The 20,912-nt window shown below is 41.6% G+C and overlaps 1 protein-coding gene across 2 annotated transcripts in view; it reads left to right on the top strand.

The window, feature by feature from the left end:
- Rtf1 (Rtf1, Paf1/RNA polymerase II complex component, homolog (S. cerevisiae)) overlaps positions 1-20,912 on the top strand; it is a 59,605-nt gene that overhangs the window by 19,716 nt on the left and 18,977 nt on the right. For both annotated transcript variants that reach the window (XR_015683241.1, NM_001401979.1), the window contains 4 exon segments: positions 7,672-7,819; positions 11,144-11,351; positions 15,107-15,221; positions 15,907-16,018. Coding sequence is in view for 1 of the 2 variants with exons in the window: in NM_001401979.1 (NP_001388908.1) it covers positions 7,672-7,819; positions 11,144-11,351; positions 15,107-15,221; positions 15,907-16,018 (583 nt within the window). In the remaining variant the exon portion in view is untranslated.

The raw sequence follows: 20,912 nt of genomic DNA on the forward strand, positions 1-20,912 counted from the left end.
AGCAAACAAAGCTCTTTGCCTCAGCTATTTATATATTTAGGGGAGGAAAAGCTTGACTGTTAGGTTGTGCTCTGTCTACCGTGGAAAGGAATTTGGAGTGGCTATTCCTTCTCTAAGATTGTTCTTTTAAGTTTTTTTTTTAAATTGTATATCTGTGTGTGGATATGTGCACTTGAATGCAAGTGCCTGCAGGGGCCAGGCGACGGCATTAGATTCCCCTTAGGCTGCAGTTACAGGTGCTTGTGAACCACCTGATAGTGGGACTGAGAATGGATACCAGGCCTTTTCAGAGCAGCAAATCATTGTTAACCACTTAGCCATTTCTTCAGCAACCCATAAAATGTTCTTAACTACTACTGTTCCCCCCTCCCCACAGGCTTATTGTAGCTCTGCGTGATTGATGGGGAAGTTCTGTGGTAACTATTCTGAAAGATGGTCTTTCCACCTAGCCCAGTACAGAGCACTTCATAGTTAAAGCAAATATTTTATTACTTTGGGTAGTTAGGAGGTAACATAAAGTCTTTTTTTTTTTCCTTTTCATTTTACCCTGGCACTGCTAGAGAACTGAGTGATAGCACCATGATCCAGAATTAGGCCTGCTGTAGATAGTTTAGGTTGAGTAGGGCATTCATATTTCATGAAATGCGAAATTTGGGATAGAGACTGTTGTCTTTTTCCTTTGCCATAATGAATGTGCATACCCATCTGTCTGGGGAAAAACAATACTGTGCTATATTGTTTCTACTTTGATTTTTGCATCTTTCCTGTTTGCAAACCAGCCTTTAAAATTTTTTTGGTTGTTGAAGTGCCCATCCTCAGTGAGATAGAACAGACCTGTGCCAGAAGCCTTCTGGAGGTTTTAAAATTTGCTCCTTTCTTTTTTGTCTATTTGTTTATTAGTAAGTTTGATGCAGCCCTCCCAAGGACTGGGATTATAAATGTGAGCCACCATACCTGGATACTTTTGTCATTAGTTAGACATGAATATATGTATAAAGAAATATTTTGATCCTCTTAGATTTTATAGTACAGAAAACTGATGAAAACAGTTAAATTTTTTTTAAATTTTTATCTATTCTGTATGTGAATGAGTGTATTCTCTGTGTGGGTACCCTTACCATGATGCACAGGTAGAGGTCAGAGGACATCTTACAACAGGAGTTCTTTACTTCCTCATGTGGTTCAGGAATTAAACTCAAGTCATCAGGCTTGGTAGTACATACCTTTACTTGCTGAGCTACAAACCAAGAACAGCTAATTCCAGTGGGAGCTTGGTAATGGGGCCACCGCTTTTAATCCAGCACTTGGGAGGTAGAGGCAACATGATCAGGAGTTCAGGTCATTTTTGCCTACATATAAAGTTCAAGGCCAATCCAGCTGCATGAGATCCTGTCTTGCAAGGGTTTGGTGGGGGAGTTGAAAAGTAGTTTATACAAGGATTAAAGCACTCTGATGGCAGAGCAAGAGAATAGCTACCTGATTGCTATAGAGATGGGAAATGGAGAGAAATTATGAGTTTCCCATTTAGAGGAAGATCTGTGCACTGGACAGTTAAGTGTAAGACCCCATCGGTGAGGGAATAAGTGGATGTTCTGTGTGTGGTATTTTTTAAGGGGAAACCCTGTTTAGTAAATATATTGATGCATTATTTGGGGTAAAGAGTCTTTTCTTTTCTTTTCTTTTTTTTTTCTTTTCTTTTTTCCCCTTCTGGGGCTGAGGGCTGAACCCAGGGCCTTGAGCTTGCTAGGCAAGCATTCTACCACTGAACTAAATCCCCAATGGGGTAAAAGATTCTTGAGATACAATAAAAGTTAGCAAGGCCTTTTCTGTTTCGTATAGACCAAGCCTCAGAAACTGGAAAGAGCACTTCAGTGGCTGAAGGATATAATGCTCTGATTTCAGCACACGAAGGGGGAAAGGATGGAGAGAAACAGCCTTAGTGGCAACTCTGATTTTCTTTTCTTTTCTTTTTAAGATTTATTCATTTATTATATATAAGTACACTGTAGCTGTCTTCAGACACACCAGAAGAGGGCATCAGATCTCATTACAGATGGTTGTGAGCCACCATGTGGTTGCTTGGATTTGAACTCATGACCTCTGGAAGAGCAGTCAGGGCTCTTAACCAGTGAGCCATCTCTCCAGCTCCCGGATTTTCTTTTTTTAACATAAAATAGTATACTGAATTTTGTAGAACAAGGATTAAGTTTTGTTTTAGAGACAGGGTCTTTCTATGTAATCCTGACTGTTCTTGAACTTGCTGTATAGACCAGGCTAGCCTCAAATTTACAGAAGTCTGCCTCTGCCTCCCGGATGCTGGGATTAAATGAGTGCCTGCCACCACTCCATGTTGTTTTGTTTTGGCTTTTTGAGACAGGGTTTATTATGTTGCAGGCTGGCTTGATTATGGCTCACTACGTAGCCAAAAAGGAACTTGAACTATTTTTATAATAATTTTTACTTTGGGGTTGGGGATTTAGCTCAGTGGTAGAGCGCTTGCTAGGCAAGGCCCTGGGTTCGGTCCCTAGCTCCGAAAAAGAAAAAAAAAAAAGAAAGAAAGAAAGAAAGAAAAAAATAATTTTTATTTTTAATTATGTGTATGTGTGTGGTGTATGTGTCTGAATGCAGTACTGGTAGGATCTAGAGACATCAAATTTCAGTCTGGAACTGCACTTACACCCCTCATGTGGTAGGTGCTGGAATCAGGTCCTCTGTGAGAACAGTGTGTACTTTATTCAATGGGCCCTTTCTTCAGCCTAAGTTGAACTTCTGATCTTCATGTTTCTGGTTATGATCTGCTGGAGATCAAACCCTCGGCTTCCCGCATGCAAAGTAAGCACTCTACCTACTGAGGTCCTCCCACAGCTAGAACACAGCTTATAATGAGATTGAAACCTTTGTTGTTCTGTTTCCTTTTAGTCTCATGTTACCCATAGTAAGTGTCAAGTCACTGTGTCACTTGTATTTTCTATATAAGAAGCAGACACAGGTTAAATGCTTTGCTCTTTTCCAATTCTTTTGACCCAGTTCCAGCACTGTTTGTTACTAGTCTAACTGTTATTCTTGAACACTATTTACTTGAAATGCTTTTATTTCATATATAAATTTAATTTAGAACCAGTATGGAGACCCATGCCTATAATCCCTGTGCTGAGTGTTAAGGCATTGGCTATGTAGTAAATTTGAGGCCACCCTGGACTATATGAGACCGGGCTCAAGAAGGGGGTGGGAGGGGAGGGGTTGTGGGGAGGTGTTTTAGCTCAGTTTCTGCTCTGTATTCTAAGACCTAGGTATGTAGGTATTTTTGCTTCTTAGAGATGCTGTCTGAAATCTTGAAGTTTCTTTGTTCTCCTGCCTTCAGGATATTCACAGTACTCAGTATGTCAAGGGTAGCCAGGTCTGAAGCAGCCACTGCCATCCTGTGTTCCATCCCATCTTTTGTCTGAATGTTTGGAGGGATGCTGGCTCCAGGCTGCTTGTAACATCCACACACCCTCAGGGTGGTATGGGATAGTAATAGTGCACACCTTCTGGTCTGTTATTTAACTGATGCCCGTTAAGCTGTCACCTCAGTGAGAGTCAGGCTGTAAGTGTTTTATTGAATAAGAAACATCTTCCCTCTAGCCTTTTTCTTGTGCTTTCTTTGCTGCATATTTATATAATCACTTGCCTGATGTTATGTGAGGCTTACAGTGTGTACGAGAAACCTGACCTACAACCCAATCCTCCTTTTTTCTTTGGTGGTTTGTGGGTAGTTCTTATTGGGAATGCTCTGGCCTCTCTACTCAAAGTTCAGATGTGGACCAGGGCCTTTACACTGACATAAGCTTGCATTTACGCTTCAGTTTCTCTGATCCTTGTAATCGTCAGGGAAAAAAGTAAATAAAACACCAAAGTTCGGAAATCATGACTAATTAGATACCTCTCTTGGGCCTCATAGTATCTAGAATAACAAATACAGAGCCCTCCTGTCACCCAGTTCATATAAAAACCCCATAATGCTAAGGATCTTAGAGACCATCTGGACTCCTGTATTCCTCAGATAAGAAAATAGAGGCTTGGACTCTTGACAGGTAGCAACCGAGCTACCCCTTCACTACTGCCTCAGTCCCCAAACAAATTATTCCTTTGCTTCATCCTGGCTGGAGAAAACATCAGAACTTCAATTCTGTCCTGCTTGTCCTCACTTCCATTTACTGTTTCAGTCTGACAATGAAAGTGAAAGACTTCATTTGTCCTCTTGGGAGTCAGGAGAATGAGGGTTTTGAAGGGACAGGTGACCAGTCTTCAGCATAAAGGAGGAATAAGATATTTCTGTATCATTTCTCTTGCCACAAAGTCTTGACTATCTTCCCTTATACTCTATAATAGAGGCTGTGTTTTGGGAGAGTGGGTATTGCACCAATATTTAATATATGTGTTTAGGTCAAAAAACAGGCGTATCTGATTTATAGATTTTAGTGTAAGACTGCAAATATGATCTACTCTCCAGGGGCCAAAAAGATCTTTGGATGGTTATGGGAACTCTTTGAGTCTTCCTGAAATCCTCAGACTGTAAGTATTTACCTTTGGGTAGTAGAAATGCAGATGATTCCCCATGTAGGTGCTGGGAACTGAGCAGAAGGCTTTGTACTCCACCAAGCTTTCTTTCATCAGGTACGCACCTTCAGCTGAAAATTTGGTTTTTAAAGAGTTTTTATTAAGTTTTTGTGTGTGCATTCATGTCCACCTTCAGCTGGAAATTTGGTTTTTAAAGAGTTTTTATTAAGTTTTTGTGTGTGCATTCATGTGGGCAGGCACGAGTCCTAGCACACATGTGCAGGTCAGCACAACTTTTAGGAGTTGGTTCTCTGCCCCCGCTGTGTGGGTTCTTGAGACTGAACTCAGGTCACTAAGCTTGGTGTGAGTTCCTCACCACTGAGCCCTCTCACTGGCCCCAGCATTCTAATTCCCCTAAAGGGTCACTGATCCCATTGATTGGCTATTTTCCTTTGATGTCATGGAGGCCACTAAGTCAGGCTGGGGTGGGGGTGGGGGTTTGAAAATTGTCGGAAGAAAGAAAAACCCAATATCCTTTTTCACATTTAAGTTTAGCAAAAAGCCCTCTTTTAAATGAGCATTTAAGTTTCTTCTGTTTTTCTTCCATTTTAACCCTTGTCCTTTGTCCCTCCCCATAAAGCAGTATCTTATGCAACAGATGGGAGGCAGTTGCTAGTCTCACACTTAGGCAGAGAAAAAGAAAGGGAAGGACAAGGAAGCCAGGGGCCTCACTAGTAGTATGACACTACTTGAGGTGGTTTTTGCTCTGGTCAGTGCCCACCTCCCCAGGGAATCCAGAGCTTGGCTCTGTCGCACATTAGAAATCCACACCTGTAGGCAAGAACAGACCTAGCCACTCTGGCTCACATGTGACCCTGGTAGCTCAGCTTCTACTCTAAACCGGCTCACATTTCTGTTGAGGAGTCCAGAGTGCCAAGACACTGTTTGGGAAAGGTGGATTGAGGCCATTTTTCTAACAGAGTACTGTATGCACTTTTGTGCTATATCTTATAACAGGAACCAATGGGCCGATATACAGTATTGATTCTAATATTGTCTACACAGAAAATTGATGTAGTTTTAGCTCAGTTAACAAAAATTGAACATGTGGACTGTTTTGAATTCTTTTACACTGACTTGAAAAATCATTTTCCTTAAGGAAATGCTTGAAACTTGAGGTTTAAGAGAAAATTTCAGTTTCTTTCTAGATGATGATCTAGGTGTTGAAATGCCAATTTACTTATACCAGTCACTATTCACTTACACATATTTTATTTCAGAACATACGGTTGTTTTATTTTCATTCCCCATTAAATGAAAAAGTAAATAGCAATTAAAGTAATTGTATCACAGGTATAACTCAGCCCTCAGGAGGACTGCCAGTGTGAGACCTTGTAGGAAGACTTAGTCTTTAAAAACAGAACACATCATCTTCAACAGTGTTTTTATCAAGATGGAGTAAGAGTGTGGGTCTTGGGGACAGCCTCCTTGGGAAACTAATAAGATGGCTACTTCTCCAGTTACCAGAACGACAGAGACCGTCCATCATAGATGTACTGATCGTACATGAACTAGGTTTATCTCCTATTAGTGTAGGAGCAAAGAGGCTGTGATTTTGCTAAATAGTAGAGATTTTAGTTTACAGACTTGAATAGTCTGTGCTGATAGAAGGGTGATCATAATTCAGTACACATTCCTTGTAGAATGACAATTAAAAAGTAGACTGCAACTCATTTTTGTTTTTCAGCTAAAACCATTCTAAAACAGCAGGTGAAATATCAAAAGCCTTTTTGGCCAGAACTCCAAGCATATGCTGCCTATTGTTTTAGTGACCAGATTTCAGGTTCCTTAAGTTTAGAAGTCCAGAATCTCATGGTTTAATGAACTACTGTTACAGCATAATCCAGATTACTTTTTTTTTTCCTTTTTTTTTTTTTATATTTTTCGGAGCTGGGGACTGAACCCAGGGCCTTGCATTTGCTAGGCAAGCGCTCTACCACTGAGCTAAATACCCAACCCTCCAGATTACTTTTTAAAAAAATATGTATGGGTGCTTTGCTTGCATATAAGCCTGTGCAACACTTGGGTACCTGGTGCCATGGAGGCCAGAAAATGGGTTTCCTAAAATTGGACTCAACACATGGCTGTGGTCTACAATGTGGATTCTGGAAACTAAACCCCAATTCTCTAAAAGAGCAGCCAGAACTCTTAACTGTTGAGTCATCCCCAGTCTCCAGTCTTTATGATACTACAGTCAGTAAAGTGCCTGCTGTGCGGGCCTGAAGACATCAGTCTCAGTTCCCTATCACCACATAAAAGCTGGAGGTGCATGTCTATAACTCTACCACTGGGGGCAATGAAGACAGATGGATCTGCAGCTCACTTCCACCAGTATCAGTGAGAGACCCTATCTCAAACACTGAAGTGGAGATCAGTAGGAACACAGACATTTGACATTGACCTTTGGCTTGTACATGCACAGGCATACAGACGTTCTCACATCCACATGTACTGTGTACTACCCACAGCAAAGTAAACACCAGGAAGCAGGATACACCAGGAGGCCACACTGTATTTATGAGTTAGTTCTCTGTTCCAAATCTAGTTCTGTACTAACCAGCAATGGGACTTGGTGCTTGTCTGTGTGAATGAATTAGGTCCTCTGCCAGTATGGACTCGTAACTGTTGAGCTGTCTCTCTAGCCTCACAGTCCACTTTCTTTTAAAAATAAGATTTCAAATTTAGACTTAACAGTCTAACTTTACTTACCACTTTCTTGGAGTTGCCAATGCTATTCAGCCAAAGGGTGACTCTTGTCCTTTCTCCCCTTGTGTTTTTTGTCATTTTCTTCTGCAGAAAGTTCTCTGTATCTTCCTGAGACCACATGAGTGGTCTAACCCAGCATGCCAGCCCTCAGCATCTGATGCCCTCTCTACTACAGAATATAGGAAAAGTTGTTTCCTCTTAGTTTAATGTTTGTTTTTAAAAAACAGTCTCACTATGCAGCTCCAGACTAGTTTCAAACTCAGAATCCTCCTGCCTCCCCTTCAAAAGCACTGGTATTATAAGCATGTATATCACTTCATGAAGTGCCTAGTCCTATTTCAATTTTCCTTTTTCCCCTCCTTATAGTGGACATTTGGGAGCAATAAAAATAAGAAGAAAGGAAAAGCCAGAAAAGTAGAGAAGAAAGGAGCCATGAAGAAGCAAGCCAACAAAGCTGCCTCCTCGGGCAGCTCAGACAGAGACAGCTCAGCTGAGAGCTCAGCCCCCGAGGAAGGTGAGCCCAGCACCCAGCCCAGCAAGAGTCGTGAGAAGGGAAAAGGAAGGGGCCTGTGGGTCTTTAATACCGAAGGGTTGGTTAGGCTGCTGGAGTGTAACCGTAGGTCTCCTGTGTTAGGCTCCTCTCAGTCTTGAGTGCTTCCTCTTCTTTTTTTCTCGGAAATTCTTGGTCTGACTGAGAAGGAAAATCTTTGAAACAGATGCCAAGTCCCATAGAAAATATTCCTCCAAGAAGATAAGTCAGAAATTCTGCTGTTTTTGTCAATACTAGTTTGACAGCTCAACTTGTTCAAGGAGTAGAATAGTAAACTTTTATTTATTTTATTTTATTTTTGGCCAAAAAAATGGCCTAACCTGGTTTTAAACACTTGTCTATGAATACAAGCTAAATCAAATTCTGGTATAACTGATGATTTAATATCCATTAGTAACGTATGCTGTCTTTTTTACTTTGTTGTTTTTGTTTTTGTTGTTGCTATTCAGGTCTAACTGGCCTTGTCCTCTTTATGTAGTCTAGGTTGACCTTGAACTGGTGGTCTTCTGGTCTTAAACTTTTGAGTCTGAGAAAAGGAAAAAAGAATGCAGAATTATCAAAATCTGTTGGATGAGTTTGAGTTAGTGGGGAATGAGATAGTCACGTAGTCTAAAGGCATTGCCTAGTACATACTAGCCTTTATACAGGGAAACCTGGGGTAGCATCTAACCAAGTGATCCAGATTATCAGTGCCAGTAGCCACGACAGGAGTTATACTTCTGGTGTAACACTTAAAGGGAAGACAGAGAAGAGTTCCCTAGGGGCAAATCATGCAGCAACACCAAGGCCTAGCATAGGTCCCCAGCCAGGACTGCTCAGCAGGAGGAGGAAGAGGAACAGCAGAAGCAGGAGGAGGAGGAGGGGGAAAGTGACTTTTAAAAAGCTTTGGACTGTAGCTTGGTGGCAGCCCACTTGTCTGTCATGTTCAAAGCCCCAAGTTTGATCCACAGCACCATGGAGATAGGGACAGCAAAGAACATAAAGTAACTTTTGTAAAATGTTTGCCAAATTCATAACCTAAATTGTTTTTTTGACAGAGCAAAACAACGAAGCCAGATTAGGGGATAACTTGCTATTTAAATTTAAACGAAATAAAATTCATATTTAAAATTTAGATTCTCAGTTGTACTAATATTTCAGTTGTCTATCAGCCACCTGTGGCTGCAACCATTCAAATGAAGAATTATTAATTTATAAAAAACAGAGGCTGAGGTGGGGAGATGGCTCAGTGGTGAAGAGCAGTAGACTCTTACAGAAGACCTGAGTTAGTTTCCCAGTAAATCGCAAGCACCTGTGATCCAGCCCCAGGAGGATTTGGTCTGATTCCGTAGCCTCTAAAGGCATTGCATTTGTGCACATTCCCACACAAAGACACATACATACTTCTAATTAAAAATAATAAAAATAGAATAAAAATGTCAAAACAGATTTATTCACTCATGGCATAAAGACTGAGATGTTTATGATAGGCATCGAATTGCAGCTCTCTAGCTGGTGGGCACTCTACAGACTCCAGAGGTAGGCAAGGAAGACAAGCTTTTAATCTCAATGCTTGTGAGGTAGAAGCAGGACAGACTGACTGGTCTATGTAGAGAGTGCCAGGGCAGCCAAGGCTACACAATAAGATAGGGCTTATTAATTAATTTTTCCTGTTGCTGTAATAAAATAAGGGAGACAAGGTTTATTTTGGCTCATAGTTTGGGATATAGCCCATTCACAGCAAGCAAGGCATGGTGGCAGGAGCTTGAGGCAGCTGGCTGTAGCACCTCTGCTATCAGGAAGCAGAGAGAGAAATAAATGCTGGTGTATAACTCCTTTTCTTTGTTTTGAGCATCCAGGCCGTATACTCAGGGAATAGTGCCACTCACTTTCAGAGTTGGTTTTCCCACCTCAGTTAACCTAGTTAAGATACCCTGTCATCGGCACACCTAGAAGCTTATCTTGTGTGTGACTCTAGATCTAGTCAAGTTGACAGTCTTCACTATCATGCAGTGTAAGCTTCACACTATAAGTGTTTTCATTACTACCTCACAGAGTTCTGTTAAACAATACAGTAGGCTTTAATTCTTCAAAATTGTAATGGCGTTGACAGACAAAGGCTAATTTATGCTTGGTGGTACACCCCTCTAGTCCCAGCTGCTCAAGAGGCTAAGGCAGTACAATCATATGAACCCAGAATTTGGGGGCCAACTTGGAAAGCACAGTGAGTCTCCAACTCAAAACAAAGTTAACTGGGCTTGCGTGATGACTCAGTAGTTCACGTTGCTTGCCACCAAGAGAACTTTAGTTTGATCCCTGGAGCCTCAAAAGTAGGAAAACACTGATTCTGACCACCATACATGAGCCCTGACACACACACACACACACACACACACACACACACACACAGAGAGAGACAGAGAGAGAGAGAGAGAGAGAGAGAGAGAGAGAGAAGCACATGTAATAAAAAATTAGGTAATTAAGATTAAGAAATATAGCCGGGTGGTGGCTGGCACACCTTTAATTCCAGCACTCAGGAGGCAGAGTCAGGTCGATCTGTAAGTTCAAGTGTCCAGCCTGGTCTACAGAGTTCCAGGATAGCCACAACTTCACAGAGAAACTGTCTCAATTTGACTTTCATGCTCTCTTTACTTAGATCATTTGTTAACACTGCCTATACAACTTCACATATCACTCCAGTATTCTTTAATGACGGTTGGCCTTTATATTTCTTAGTTTTTTGTTTTTGCTTTGGTTGCTTTGGTTTTAGTTTTTTGAGACAGGGTTTCTCTGTGTAACCCTGGCTATCCTCAAACTAGCTCTGTGGCTCAAGCTGGCCTCTAACTCGCATGGATCTGCCTGCCTCTGTGTCCCAGGTCCTGGGGTGAACCACCACCACTCAGCAAAACTTGGCATGTCTGTCTGTCTGTCTTTCTTTCTTTCTAATCTATATATCTTATCTATCTATCTAAGTATCTATAGGTTGTTTTTATAGGTCTGTAATTTTTTTTTCAGAGTAACCAAGTTGAGTTGAAAGATGAGTATGACAGGTGTCACAGGCCTGTAAACCCAGAACTCGGGAGGCAGAGGCAGGAAGAACATGCGTTTGAAGATGTCATAGCAAAGCCCTATCTCATAAAGGAAAAGATTGTGGTCATTTTTCCAGCCTAAATTTCCCTACCTGTTTGCATTTACCAAAGACAGATGGAGGAGACATCCCAAGTGGGTGGAAACGGCTGTGTGCCTTTCCTGTGGGAGAGCCAAGGTGCCCCGTGGCAGGTGTGATCTTTTGCTGGTTTCTCCGTGCAGGTGAAGTGTCAGACTCTGACAGCAACAGCTCCTCTTCCAGCTCAGATTCAGACTCCTCGTCCTCGGAGGATGAGGAGTTCCACGATGGCTACGGAGAGGACCTTATGGGAGACGAGGAAGACAGGGCCCGGCTGGAGCAGATGACGGAGAAGGAGAGGGAGCAGGAGCTCTTCAACCGCATAGAGAAGAGGGAGGTGTTGAAAAGAAGGTAAGGCTGTTGCCACCCTGTGCACTCACTTTTGTTTCTCACCGTTTAAGATTTTCTCCAGCTTCACAGTATAAGGCTTTACCCATACAATTATTTTTCTCATTTATTACAATTTTTGATAAATTACATGTGATGCCAAACACTTCCTTTCACAGGAGGTCTTGGGCCACAGGCCTCCAAGTAATGACCCAGACACTTTTTATTAGTTCTGAGAGCTTGGACTGAGCTTGGCAGACTGTCCACTAGCTCATCTAAGTAAATCTGACCATCCATCTCTGTTCCACCATGTGGCTGGTTAGTTACCTCTTCTTCAGTCCCCCTCTTGTTCCTTCTTCCTCTGTGTCTGGCTGGCAAATCTCCCAGCGCTCTCTCTCTTTCCCAGAGTTCCTGTCTCTGCCTGGAAGTCCAGCCTGTCCTCTCCTGCTTTGCTATAGGCTGTTCAGCTCTTTATTAAACCAATGGAGAACATGTTTACAAAACACCAAGATAGGTGATTCTCCACAGTGCACATAAGTGATCTTTACACAGTACATAAGAAATTATCCCAACAGTGCTTTGTGAAGATGGTTTTACCAAACTGCAACGATTAAGATTCGAACATGTGAGACTGGAGAGATGGCTCAGCGGTTAGAGCACTGGCTGCTCTTCCAGAGGTCGTGAGTTCAATTCCCAGCAACCACATGGTGGCTCACAATCATCTGTAATGGGATCTGATGCCCTCTTCTGGTGTGCCTGAAGACAGCTACAGTGTACCTATATATAAATAAATAAATCTTTAAAAATAAACATATTTGGGCATGCTTGAATCAGGCTAGGGTAGGCTGTATGGTGTTTGGTAGGTTGGGTATAGTGAACGCATTTTCAGCTTTCAGCGTTTCAGCTCCCATTGGACTGAGATGCAGTTCTTTAATAAGCTGACGGGAATCTGTTCATACGAATGGACAGTTGGAAATGTGATTGTTAATGTGATGTAAACTAACTATCCAAGGGTCATATTTATGCCTTCTCTACTAATGTGCATTATTCAGGAGTAGACTTTTTGTTGGCTTGTGGTTCTCGTGATGGAACTGAGGGCCTCAAGTGTGCCAAACAAGATTTTCACTATTGAGCGGTGTCGTCTTTTTTGACTTTTAAGACAAGTTTTCCTAGATGTAGTGGCACACGCCATTAGTTCTAGCTCTTGGGAAGCAAAGGCAGGTGGATCTTTGAGTTTCAAGGTCAGCTTGGTCAACATTGTAAGTTCCAGGTCCGCCAGAGCTACTTACTAAAAAACAAACAAATATACAAAAGGTAAATAAATGTAATTAATTTTTACTTACTTTTGTTTTTTCAAGATTGGAATTTTTTTGTGTAGCCCTGGGTGTCCTGGAACTTAATTTGTATACCAGGCTGGCCTCTGCCTCCCGAGTACTGGGATTAAAGGCATGTACCACCATCACCTAGTATAATTAATTTAAGTAAAAAATTAAGTATATTATTTTACTTCTACTAGACAAAAATTATTGAGAATCATAATCTTGTCTTGACTTTATATTATGTCTGTGCGCTTGTTTTGTGTATGAGTATGTAGGTACTCATGCCTATGTGTGCTTCTGTTTTTCTCCCTTTAAGAAGCAGGTGATGTCGAAGGTGGTGGCAAAACTCCTGAGAGCTATGGAGTTCTGTAACTCTGGAGCAGGATAGTGTAGCCACTCCGAAAATTCTCTTCAGCTTTCATTGCTGTTTTGGAAAGTTTTGGGTTTTTGGATTTCTTTTTTGTTTTTGGGTTTTTGTTGTTTCTGTTTGTTTGGTTTTGGTTTTTAGTTTTTCAAGACAGTCTTTCTCTGCATAGCCGTGGCTGTCCTGAAACTATTCTCTGTAGACTGTCTGGCCTTGAACTCTCAGAGATCCCCTACTTCTGCCTCCTGATTGCTGGGATTAAAGGCCTTTGCTACAACTGTCCAGCTTCTTTCTTTTATTATTATTATTACCATTTAAAAAAATTTTTGTTTGGTCTGGGTGTATTATCTACATGTATGTCTGTGTACCATGTAAGTGCCTGGTGCCTGCAGAGGCTAGAAGGGCATCAGATCACCGGGAGCTAGACTTATAAATGGTTGTGTCGAGTTCTGGCAGGCCAGCTGAGGCCTGTGGACCTAAGCATTGAAGAACCATTTCTCCCATCCCTAGAGACAGTATCTTGCTTTGTTGTCCTGGACCACCTGAGCTCAAGTAGCCCTTACACCTCAGCAGTGACCCCCCACCCCCAAGTAGGACACATGTACATACATTCTGTGCTCATTCACTTAGCGTATTTTTTAAAACAGTCCAGGCAGCATATATTGGCACTTTATCCTCTGTCAGAGCTGAGTAGCATTTCGGTATACATATATGCTGCAGTTTGTTGGTGAATTTGTTCAATTGCCATTAAAATTGTTCTTGCCTTGTTTTCTAGTACGTATAATGCACTGTGTTAGTTAGGAATCCCATTGCTGTGAAGAGGCATCATGACCAAGGCAACTCTTACAAAGGCAAACATTTAGTTGGAGCTTGCTTATAATTTGAGGTTCAATCCATTGTTGTCATGGTGGGAAGTGTGGCAGCATTCAGAGTTGTACATCTTGCTCTTAAGCCAGCCACAGTGGGTGGAGCCTGAGTATAGAAACCTCAAAGCCCCTCCGCCACAGAGACACACTTTCTCTAACAAAGCAACACCTCCTCCAACAAAGGCCACACCTCCTAATAGTGCCCCTTCCCGTGGACCAAGCAGAGTCAAACCATCACGTACTATACCACATACTATAAATGCCAGTACTCAAGTGCTTGAGTACCCATTTAGTTAATTTGGGTATGTTCTGCTGCATTTTCTTTTTTTTTTTTTTTTTTCGGAGCTGGGGACCGAACCCAGGGCCTTGCGGTTGCTAGGCAAGCGCTCTACCTCTGAGCCAAATCCCCAACCCCGTTCTGCTGCATTTTCATTTGATACATATTTATTATCTTTTTTTTTTTTCCTTTTTTTCAGAGCTGGGGACCGAACCCAGGGCCTTGTGCTTGCTAGGCAAGTGCTCTACCACTGAGCTAAATCCCCAACCCCTCATATTTATTATCTTTATTGAGATAGATTCTCATGAATCCAAAGCTGGCTTCAAACTCACATAGCTGAGGATGACCTTGAACTCTGATTTGAATGTTTTTTCTCATGTTCATTCCAAATTAATGCTTTTGAATAGGTTGGGGGTTTGTTTGTTTGTTTTTACTTGTTTTGTTTTTAATTGAGTTTATTTGTATAGTTGTTTTGCCTGTCTGTTGTGTACCACATGCATGCTTGGTGTTCACAACACAGAAGAAGCCAGAAGAGAGGGGATCAGGTTCTTGGAGCTACAGACTGTTGTGAGCTGCCATGTTGGTACTGGTAATCAAACCTGGGTCCTCTGGATGAGCAGGCAGTGCTCGAAATCACTAAGCATCTCTCTTTGCCCCACAGACAACAACTTTTTTTTTTTTGGAGCTGGGGACCGAACCCAGGGCCTTGCGGTTGCTAAGCAAGCGCTCTACCACTGAGCCAAATCCCCAACCCCCAACAACTTTAACATACTTATTAGGCAGTGGAGTTTGTTTTAGGAAGCAAAACAATTATTTTTCTGTGTATCTAAGACTCTTCTATTCCAAAATGTTGAACTCCTTTCCTTACTTCTTGTCTTCTAGCCAATAGAAACCAGTCTTTACATATATGTTATGGCTTTTTAAAAACCAAACAAATATTATCTTTTTACCAGATTTGAAATTAAGAAAAAACTAAAAACAGCCAAAAAGAAAGAAAAGAAAGAAAAAAAGAAAAAGCAGGAAGAAGAACAAGAAAAGAAAAAGCTGACACAGATTCAAGAATCTCAGGTAGGAGGTCATCCCCAGAGCACAGCTGTTGGTGTGGAGCGTATGGTACAAGAGATGGGTAGTAATAGCCTAGGCTGGACGGCAGATGCAGGAGATAATCTGCATCTACACCCTGGAGATCTCATTATCCTCTGAACATCATTTCACCATCAGCTACACTGATGAACTCCTTAGGACTTGTTCACTCAAGTCTGACTAAATAGGGACCCACCAGAGTGTGATTATCCCTGGAGGGTATGTTGGTAAACTTCCTTCCCCAGGTAACCAGCTAGATTATGTTTATTCAGAAGTGTATCACACTAGACTCGGTATAAATATAGTTATAAAAATGTATAAAAGTTAGTAATCTCTGCATCTGAAGATATCAACAGATATTAGATCATAATATGGAGTGCTGTTCCGGGAAGTTTACTCTGATAATTCATTAGTCTATTTTTTTTTTTTTTTTTTTTTTTTTACTGGGATCTTGCCTTCTCTGTGTTGGAACTCAATACTTAGACCGGGTTGGACTCAAACTCAAAGAGATTCTCCTGCCTCTCTCTTTCAAGTGCTGGAACTAAAGACATGGGCTTAGCCAAGTGTTTAAGTTTGTAGAGTCTAATTCTCAAGGACCCCAAGTGTTGATTGTTGGTGTAGAGAATCTTACCCGGACGGAGTAAAAAGGATGCCCTGCATACCTCCCTAGGTTACCTCTCACAATAAAGAACGGCGTTCCAAGCGCGATGAGAAACTAGATAAGAAATCTCAAGCCATGGAGGAGCTAAAAGCAGAGCGCGAAAAACGGAAGAACAGAACAGGTGAGTGGGGAAATGAATGATGTTGGCTTGTTTTCCCTTTTGTTAGCGCTATATTTTATAGAAACTTGCAGACATAATGGCAGTGGTCTGGGGAGCATCTTTGATTCCATTGTCCAGGCTCTGCTTACTCCATGTCCTTGTTAATGTGTAGTTCCTCTTTCCATCAGATTGTCTAAAGTGAATATCAATAATGCGTGTTTTAACTGTAATAATTCAACATCTCTTATAGACAAGAGCCCCAGTGTTATTTCTTTTTGTGGGTGCTGTAGATAAAAGCCAGGTCCTTGTGCATGTTAGTCAGGCCCTCTTCACTAAGCTTTATTCCTAACTCCAGGACTCACGTGGGGGTTGTTTGTTTTAGCTGAAAACTGTATCTCATAGTCTATGCTGGCCTTGAACTCACCACAGTGAATTCATCACTCACTGTAGCATCAGATCCTGTAAAAGTGGGGATATAGAGAGTTGCAAGCAACTCTGTGAGAGCAGTAAGTGCTCTTAGCTCTGAACTGGCTCTAGCGCAGGGCTGGATAAATGCCTCCGTCGTTAAGAGTGCATTCTGTACAAAAATGAGGAGCTGTAGTTTGGATCCCAGTACCCATATAACAAACTGGACATCTTGCAAATGCCTTAGACTCCAGTTCTGAGGACTCCAGTGCCCCCTTGACCCCTGCACACAAGCAAGAGCATGCACCTACCCACATACTTGTACATACACGCACGCACGCGCACACACACACACACACACACACACAAATCTTTTTTAAAAAGCATTGAATTTCTCGTGCTTTAATATATGCTCAGTGTTTGTCTTCCTCTTCAGCAGAGGTCCCTTGAACCTTGTAAGTAGAGTATGATATAAATATCCCATTTAAGTCTGAGTATTCTGCAGTACTCTGTACATGGACCAGTTGTGGGGATTTAGTCTCAATATCTGTGAGAATCACCCATGTTTTCTTTTTTTTTTTTTTTTTTTTTTTTTTGGTTCTTTTTTTTGGAGCTGGGGACCGAACCCAGGGCCTTGCGCTTCCTAGGTAAGCGCTCTACCACTGAGCTAAATCCCAAGCCCCCCCCCCCATGTTTTCTTATAATCTGATACAACTGTTGTTCTTCCTAATCAGCCAACTGGTTATGGCCCCTTGACAAGACCCCAGTACTCAGTTCTCAAATCCTTCCCTCTTGTTAAGATTTATTCCCAGGAGGAGACATAAGCAACAACCTCCTCCTCTTCCTCTTCCTCTTTCTCCTCCTTTGCTTCCTCCTCCTCCTCCTGAGGCCCCAAGGAGGCATCATGATCCCACCAAACTTTACTCTAGAGAATCAATGAATTTATTGGGTTTCCTTACAAACATGGTTGTATTAGCCAGGATTCTCTAGGAATAAAAGAACTTATGTCTGAATATATGTATAGAAAGGGGATTTATTAGAATAACTCACAGGCTGTGATCCAGCTAGTCCAACAATGGCTGCCTATATAGAGAAGGTCCAGGAATCCAGTAATTGTTCAGTCCACAAGACTGGATGTCTCAGCTGCTCTTCAAAATATGCTGGAATCCTAAAATAGACTCTAATGTCAGTAAAGGAATAGAATTAAGGACAGAAGAAAGCAGGCAAAGAGAGTTTCTTCCATAACCTTTATATAGGCTTCCATCAGAAGGTATGGCCTAGGTTAGAGGTGGGTCTTCTCACCTCAAAGATCTACATTGGAAATGGATCATCCAGGGGCTGGACAGACGGCTCACTGGTTAAGAGCACTGACTGCTCTTCCACAGGTCCTAAGTTCAATTCCCAGCAACCATGTGGTGATTCATAACCATCTGTAATGGGATCCAGTGCTCTCTTCTGGTGTGTCTGAAGACAGCTACAGTGTACTCATGTAAATAAAATAAATTTTTTATTAAAAAAAAAATAGATCATCCCATTTCAAATGATCCTATTAAGCAAGAAAGCTTGCACAGGTATGTTCAGTCATTTGTGTTTTAGTTAATTCCAAACATAGTCAAGTTGACAATAAGAATAGTCATCCCAGTGGGCAAGGTGTGACTTTCAGGGATGTGAGTGTCCCTTCCCTGAAAGGCCATATCTAGCAGGGATGAGCGCTTCCCTGAATAGATGGAGCAGCCCTACTCTTCTAGTGCCCCACCCCATATTATAGCCCCTCCCTGAAGCCTCATACAATTAAAGCAAACATTGCATACAACAGGTGGTGTGAAGTTAATAATCTGGTAAGGGTCGTGTGACCCTCTTTGCCCCTCCATGAGGGATGTATACAGTCAGAAAGTCCATATGGGATAATCCTTTCACAAGGGGATGCAGCTGAACTCCCCAAAGGGGCTTTTGCTTGTCTCTTAGGGTAATCATACACAACACTCCTTTCTTTCTCTCTCTCCGCCCAAGTCAGGAGTGAACTGGGGACCTCATACATCTTAGGCAATCAAGTGTTCTATCATTGACCATTGCCTATGCTTTCAATCTTTTAGGAGTGGTGGGATGCTGGAAATGGAACCTAGGGTCTCCAATGTGCCAACTGTGGACTCAGATATCAACCACATCCTGAGAGTATGCCCCACCCCTGCAGTTCATGTAGCTTGCTTTCTTTTGAGATTTGGAATTACTCATTTCTCTTAGCAGCCCTTTCTGCTGAGAAAATAGAGACTACAGTCTGCACAGAAGAATATTCATTCAACTGATTATTCTCTCCGTTTTTGTGCCTTTTCAGTATACAGAGCTAGGATTTTGGTTGTTTTTCTTTTGTGGTTTGTTTGGTTTTGGTTTTTTTTTTTGTTTTTTGTTTTTTCTTTTTTTTCGGAGCTGGGGACCGAACCCAGGGCCTTGCGCTTGCTAGGCAAGCGCTCTACCACTGAGCTAAAATCCCCAACCCCGGTTTGTTTGTTTTAAGCATAACATCAAGAAGTTAGTTGTAGGACTGAGGAGAGACTACATTAAGAATACTGGCTGCTGTCCCAGAGACCCTGATTTCAATTTCAGTACCCACATGACTGTATACAACCATTGTTTCTCTACTTCAGGGAATCTGATGTGCTCTTCTGGCCCTGCAGGTACACAGTTCATAGATGTACATATAGGCAGAACAGCCATACATATAAAATAAGATATAATTTTTATAAAATTAAAGAAACTAGGCATGGTAGCAACATACCTTTTTTTGTAACTGCTTGAGAAGCTGAGATAAGATAATGGTTTGAGGGTTGGGGATTTAGCTCAGTGGTAGAGTGCTTGCCTACGAAGCGCAAGGCCCTGGGTTCGGTCCCCAGCTCCGAAAAAAAGAACCAAAAAAAAAAAAAAAAAGATAATGGTTTGAGCCTGGGTTTTTGAAACTACTTTGATTAACATAGCAGGATCTCATTTTTAAAAAAAAAGAAAGAAAAGATTATATAACTGTATAATCTTTTTTTAAAAAGATTTATTTATTTGTGTTTTTTTTTTAAAGATTTATTCATTTATTATATATAAGTACACTGCAGCTGTCTTCAGACACACCAGAAGAGGGCATCAGATCTCATTACAGATGGTTGTGAGCCACCATGTGGTTGCTGGGAATTGAACTTAGGACCTCTGGGAGAGCAGTCGGTGTTCTTAACCAATGAGCCATCTCTCCAGCCCCTGTATAATCTTTTGATTTTCTTTTTGGAGACAGTGCCTCCTATAGCTCAGGCTGGCCTCAAGCTTGCTATGTAGCCAAGAGTGAAAGAATGACCTTAAACTTCAGAACATCCTCTTCTACCTCTCGAGTACTAGGGTTACAGGCATTTCCCCCACAGCTGGTCTATTTGATGCTAAGGATGGAACCCAGGGCCTTATCTGTGCTGAACAGGCACCCTAATGGCCTAGCTACATATTTATTTTGTGTAACAACTTTATTGAAAAAAAGCTTATAAAATACTGTTTACTCATGAAAAGTTTACAATGCAAACAGCTTTTATTAGGTAGAATTCACAGGTCTGTCCAGTAAAACAGTGGTTTTTATGCACTTAACCATAAGAAACCCACAATTTCTCAACCTAAGGCAGCCACTCATCTGCTTTCTAAATATTTAATATGCATGAAATCATGTATGTATAATTTTTTTATGCCTGGCTCTTTTCTCAACCCCCCCCTCCTCCCTCCCCCCCTTCCTTCCTTCATTCCTTCCAGACAGGGTTTCTCTTTGTAGTGCTAACTGTCCTGAAACTCACTGTGTTTAACCAAGCTGGCATAGACCTCACAAAAATCTGCCCATCTCTTTCTCCCAGATGCTGAGGTTAATGACATACACCACCACACTAGCTGATGACTCTTTTTATTTGTTTTTATAACCTTTTGATATCATATCCAAGAAATCCTTGCCAGATCCAATGTCATAATTCTCTAGTGATTTTCTTTAAGACTTATATAGTTTAGTTCTTAATTTAGATCTTTGCTCCATCTTTAGTTAATTAGGTCTTTGATCATCTACAATGAATTTTTATAAATGGCATAAAGGGGGTCAATTTATCTTTTCCTTGTTATATTATTCAATTTTTCTAACACCCATTGTTTTCTGTTTGGGTTTTTGTTTTTGTTTTTGAGTTTTGTTTTGTTTTGGTGAGACAGAACTTCTCTGTGTTGTTGAAGTTGTCCTGAAACTCACTTTGTAGACCAGGTTCATCTGGAACTTAGACATCGGCTTGCCTGTCTCCCGAGTGCAGGAGTCAAAGGCATGTGCCACCACTCCCTGGCTCCCGCACCCATTGATGGTAATTAGTACTCTTTTTCAAAAAAAGATGGTAAGAGGACAGGAGAGCTGACTTGGCACTTAAGAGCACCTGCTGCTGTTCTAGAGGATCTGTGTTTGAGTCCCAGCATCCACATCGTGGCTCACAACCACAAGTAACTCCAGTTCTAGGATCCAGTACCT

This window comes from Rattus norvegicus, chromosome 3 (assembly GCF_021556685.1).
Source record: "Rattus norvegicus strain SHRSP/BbbUtx chromosome 3, alternate assembly SHRSP_T2T, whole genome shotgun sequence".
Classification (NCBI taxonomy): Eukaryota; Metazoa; Chordata; class Mammalia; order Rodentia; family Muridae; genus Rattus; species Rattus norvegicus.